Source organism: Salvia hispanica, chromosome 5 (assembly GCF_023119035.1).
Source record: "Salvia hispanica cultivar TCC Black 2014 chromosome 5, UniMelb_Shisp_WGS_1.0, whole genome shotgun sequence".
NCBI classification, from domain to species: domain Eukaryota; kingdom Viridiplantae; phylum Streptophyta; class Magnoliopsida; order Lamiales; family Lamiaceae; genus Salvia; species Salvia hispanica.
In genome coordinates this window covers 5,419,322-5,425,097 of record NC_062969.1, presented here as the reverse complement: position 1 = coordinate 5,425,097, position 5,776 = coordinate 5,419,322, and the positions used below count along the sequence as shown (strand labels likewise).

At 37.4% G+C, this 5,776-nt stretch overlaps 1 protein-coding gene across 1 annotated transcript in view; it reads left to right on the top strand.

Moving 5' to 3' along the window:
* Positions 1–1,467: 1,467 nt before the first annotated feature.
* Positions 1,468–5,776, top strand: part of LOC125189272 (probable flavin-containing monooxygenase 1) — a 5,485-nt gene continuing 1,176 nt past the window's right edge. Inside the window, exons 1-4 of the mRNA XM_048086565.1 lie at positions 1,468–2,056; positions 2,128–2,365; positions 2,422–2,600; positions 2,732–3,424. Coding sequence (XP_047942522.1) covers positions 1,619–2,056; positions 2,128–2,365; positions 2,422–2,600; positions 2,732–3,424 — 1,548 coding nt within the window. The 5' untranslated portion in view covers positions 1,468–1,618. The remainder of the gene's footprint in view (positions 2,057–2,127; positions 2,366–2,421; positions 2,601–2,731; positions 3,425–5,776) is intronic.

Sequence of the window (5,776 nt, the reverse complement as noted above, 5' to 3'; positions counted from 1 at the left end):
TTAAAACAAGTGGTGCAAATGAAAATGAAACGAAAATCGCGTTTATATAGGTTTTAAAAAAAAAAAATCGGAAAACACCGCTGCAATGGTTTGGCTAGCCGATCGGCTAGCGCGATGAATCGGCTAGCCGGTCGCTAGCCGACCATTGCGGATACTCTTAGTTAGGACAATGGGATGGCAGAAATTAACTAATAATATTGGGCTTCGCTCTATAGGCTTCGTGAATGGCCCGTCAGAATAGCAATATGAGTTGTTTATTAAATTCAACCATCAAAAAATATAAATTGGGATTTTAACAAGACCCAACACCCTTTAGGTCTTTATAAAACTCAAATATAAAACTATTACTATCATTATACGAGGTTAAATTACCAATGATCAACTTATTGATACTAAAATTATAGATTAACTCTTATTTAGGCACTAGCAAAATTGCCCAACTTAGCTCCTAGACACGAGGAGAAATTATCTAATTTGGTACAAGTCAAAACATCAAAGAAAAATATATAAGCTCGTTTGATATGATCCAAAATTTAAATGAAGAAGCTTATTTATAGTATGAGCCAAAACTATCAAAATGATGAATAAAAGTAGCTCCTTTATATGAATCCGAATTACCAATGACAAATTGAAATAGCTCCTGAATATGAATTGAAACTAATACCTAAACAATCCATTAAACACCTCAATGGCTAGAGTCCAATTATCTAATTGAATACTTCCTCCGTCCGTCATTAGGAGTCTCATTTATGGGCGGCACAGGTTTTAAGAAAAAATGGGTGGAAAAAAGTTAGTGGAATGAGTCCCACTTGTATATATTAGTGGAAGGTGGGAGGACCTTATTACAATTTATGGTAAAAGTGAATCGGGACTCCTATTCGCGGACGGAGGGAGTATATGAGTGTTGAAATGAGGCCAGATGAAATCAAGAGGAAATTAAGACAAAAAACGATAAGAGTGGGAAATCAAACTAACAAAATGAAAAGATCAGAAATTAAATGAAATGTTTTTATTGATTGATACACAATAACTGTTATAGGAATTAATCATACAAATAATTAATGTGAGAATTAGAAGATAGAACCATTATCCAATGCTGAATAATTCGATCAAAAAATAGCTTATACATATAATGTTGTTTTTTGCAAAGGTTTTATTTTCGAGTACTTGTTTAACACATTTGCGAAGCACAAATTGTTAATAATTTAGTTTTATATTAATCCAAATTTTGAGCCTCCTTAATTATAACAGATGAATTTGATTTAACAAAGTCCTAATTATCAACAATCTGCAATAAAATTTTCAAAATCATTACATATATATATAAAAATAAGATAGTAAAAAAAATCATTACATATGCAAGATAAGTTCCAGATAAAATATAGGAGTATGTAATATTTTCAACAATGTAAGATATATAGGTGGTCGAGCTGAAATTTGTATTTTATTGATGAGAATATCTTCACGAGGCCGCCAAATTGCTACAAAATTCGAAAATCGAAATCATTAGCACAAGATTGTGTTTGGTGTTGGCATTTGGTGTGTTTGAGTTCCAGTAACAATGATACACGTGTAGAATTGTGTAGATAAGCGCTTCCATCTTATCCAGTAATCAGGTATGGATGAGAAACGAGTAGCCATCGTGGGCGCCGGAATCAGCGGCCTCCTCGCCTGCAAATACGCGGCCGCGAAGGGCTTCACTCCGGTGGTCTTGGAAGAGCAAGACAAGGTTGGCGGGCTGTGGAATCACACTCTGGAGTCCACCACCCTTCAAGTTCCTAAGCAGTTGTATGAATTTTCAGACTTCCCCTGGCCTTCTTCTGTCCAAGAACTGCGCCCCCACAACACCCAACTCGTCGAATATCTCCAATCCTACGCCCACAAATTCCAGCTGTTGCACTACGTCAAATTCAATACCAAAGTAATCGATGTTGATTACGTGGGAGGGTCTAAAGAAGAGATGAATTGCTGGGGTGGAGATGGCAAAGCCTTTGCATCCAAAGGGAAATGGATTCTCAGAGTTTCCCACTCAGGAGATCATCATGACTCCATCAAGGTATTAGTATCATAAAACACAAGTCTGTTTTTTTTGAATTTTTCTGTTTTATCATAAACATATGAATGCAGGAGTATGAAGCAGAGTTCTTGGTTCTGTGCATTGGGAAATTCAGCGGTCTTCCAAATATCCCGGACTTTGCTCCGGGATATGGGAGCGATGCGTTTTCTGGCAAAGTAATGCACTCCATGGATCTCGCCAAAATGGAGAATGCTGCTGCTGCTCAACTCATCAAGGGGAAACGTATCGTCATTATAGGTTCTGGGAAATCAGCAGTTGACATTGCATACGAGTGCGCCAATCTAAATGGTAAGCATTCTATTTTTGAATTTTGAAAAGGATTATTCTGAATTTGAGCATTGCAGGAAGAGATAATCCTTGCACAATGGTACAAAGAAGAATCCATTGGATGATACCCCACGACGCCCAGCCATGGGGGCTAAGCTTCAGCTTTTTGTTCTTCACTCGCTTTGCTGAGCTCATGCTTCACAAGCCCGGCCAGGGCTTTTTCTTCACCGCCGCCACAATCTTGCTCACTCCCCTGGTAATCGATAAATTGATGATCCCGACTCCTCTATATTTGAATGGATAATCCAATCCTCCCCTTTATACAGTTTTTTTAAGGGGATGAGTGACTCATTTCCGTCCTGTGTCAACTTTTTTTCCCTGTTTTAGCGATGGGTTGTGAACAAGCTGGTGGAAATCTATCTTAAATGGCGACTTCCCATTAAAAAATATGACATGGTTCCAACGGAGAATTTCATCGGACAAGCCTCGTCTTGTCAGATACACTTCCTGCAGCCGAACTTCTACGACAGAGTAGAAGATGGCAGCATTCTGATGAAAAAATCGAAAACCTTCACCTTCTGCAAAGAGGGTCTAATCCTCGATGGAGAAGCTCTCCCGTTGCATGCAGACGTGGTCATCTTTGCAACGGGATATAAGGGAAAGGAGAAGCTGAAGAACATGTTTGCTTCTCCCACTTATCAAAACTACATATTTGGATCTCCAAACTCGATTGTGCCTCTCTACAGACAGATGATCCATCCAAGAATCCCACAGCTGGCAGTGATAGGCTACTCGGAGTCTCTGTCGTGTTTATTCACATTTGAAATGAGGTGCAAATGGCTGTCGCATTTTCTGGATGGGGAGTTCGGGTTGCCGAATATAAGAGATATGGAGAAGGAGATGGAAGGATGGGAGAAATACATGAAGAGGTATGCAGGCAAGGGAAGGTCTTGCATTGGTGGGGTGCCTATTTGGTACAATGATCAATTATGTAGAGACATTGGGTCTACTCCCAAAAGAAAGAATGGCTTCGTTTCAGAGCTGTTTCAGCCTTATGGCCCAGCTGACTACCACCACCTATAACATTGATGTGTTTTTGAATTGCAGGTTGACATTGTTAAGATATTTAATTAATTGAATTTGTGATTAAGCATACTAAAATTCCGCCTTCACGTATAACCTGGGCTTTAATAATCGATAAATAATTAGTTAGTGATGAACAAATGTGTTCATCTTTATCGGAGGTGAACCACAGATCCAAATAATCGTTATGAAGATCACAAATAATCCTTAGTTAGGACAAAGGGGATGGCAAAAATTAGTAATTAACAATATTGGGCTTCGCTCCTTTTAGGCAGCTACATTGCAGGGTCGTGAGAGGCCCGTCAGAATAGCTATATGATTTGTTTATTAATTGAATTGGGCTTGTAAAGGACTGGTACCACTTCATAAATCAATTTAATTATAAGTTATACAGTACTTAAAAATACTAAAAGTTGAGAAAATCGATAATTAGTGTAGTGCCCCAATTTTAGTGCTTAATGATTGTGATTAAATAATATTCACGTTACTAGTATACTACCCGTGTTTAAGGTTTTAGTGTTAAGAGCATTCACAACTCACAAGGGCAGAGCGGCAGCAGGAGGTGCAGTGTGTTACGATGGGGGAGGAACGTCGCGAGCGTCGCCCGACACAGTGTGGATGCTCCACGGCGCCTGTTCTTTGGGGGGTGGGGGTTGGTTCTGGAGGGGTATTGGCGTGGGGGTGGGTGATTGATTTTTTTCTCTCAAAATTTCCATATATTTTCATATTTCCATGCATAAAAATCCATTAATTAGAATTTTCCATATATTTCTATATTTCCATTTAGTTTCCATATTTGGAAATATGTGGAATTTTCCACATATTTTCCATATTTCCATGCATGGATTTTTCATATTTCCATGATGAAAATTGACTCATAGGAAGCGCTTTGATAAAATCCAATTTCTTTTTTCTTTAGTTGGATAATTTTGACTTTGACCAAAGGGATTATATTTTGTTTTGATAAACAAAGTAAAATCCAATTTCCTTTTTCTTTGGTTAAGATAATCTTGATCTAGATTCCATTTTTATTATGTAGCTTACCTAATAGTAACGGTGATACTGAATCCGATAATCCAGTTCCAACTCCAGAAAATTCGCAAGCAAAATCACAACATAAAATTTGTTAACATTGCATATTTAGTTCTTGTTTTATTTTATCATTGCACATCGCAAATCATATTGATTATTATATGCTATATGTATATACCTAGAGCACTGAATTTTTATTCCTTAATATCATGGAAGATGAAATTGTCTATAATTCATAATTATTCCACAGTCCCCACTTTTTTGTTTTGACTATTTTTTATATCACGGAAGATGGAAATGTCTTGTTCTGTAATATTTCCACGGTCCCCACTTAATATCGGGGAAGATGGAAATGTCTACTGTTTCCTCCACATGTCTATCGTTTCGTAATATTTCCACTTGTCCCCACGTTTTGTCTTTTTTGTGTTTTAACATCATGGAAGATGGAAATGTCAATTGTATACTACTCTCTCTTCCCCCATTAGGAGTCTCATTTTTTTTGGCACAGATTTTAAGAAATATTATAAAAAATGGGTGGAAAAAAAAGTTAATAGAATATAAGTCCTACTTGAATAGAGTATAAGTTTTAAATAAAATGTGGGTGAAATGAGATAGTGGAATGTGAGACCCTATTACCATTTATGGTAAAAGTGAACCGAGACTCCTATTTGCGGACGGACTAAAATGGAAAAACGAAACTCCTATTCGTGGACAAAGGGAGTAGTATGGAGTAGTAGGAGTAGTATTTAAATAGTGGTCATAGATGAACTTATACTTGCCGATAAATAGTGTTAGGGAGATTCAATATAGAGAACAGAAAAACGGATATCTGAAAGTCGTGCAAAACACTTTCAGATCAAATCAATTTCGGTGGTTCTACCAAAGTTATTTGATCGGATAAAATTCAGAGAATGCAGAATATTCATATATGTATTCGAGATATGAACCAGACGAATTGATCAGATTTTGAAGAAGATGAAACGATGCAGCTGTTGACGAAACATTGCATCCGTTGGGAAAATTAACCGAAAATAACTAATTTTCAAAGGTTTCCGAAATTGCAAATTAGTCCTTCGATTTTCAGAAATTACATTGCCCCTTGGACCCAGCTACCCGGGGCGCTTGCTTACAGGACCCCCGTTCATCTGTTTAGGGGCTTCAACCCCTAACATCATAATGAATTCAAATAAGCGTGCACTCCGCACCTCCATACTTAAATGATGTATCATTATAACAATAACCGATCAATCAAGTTAATCCAATTACACTAAAATATCCAACATTATGTTGCCCAGAAAAAATATCTTGGTATGCCCT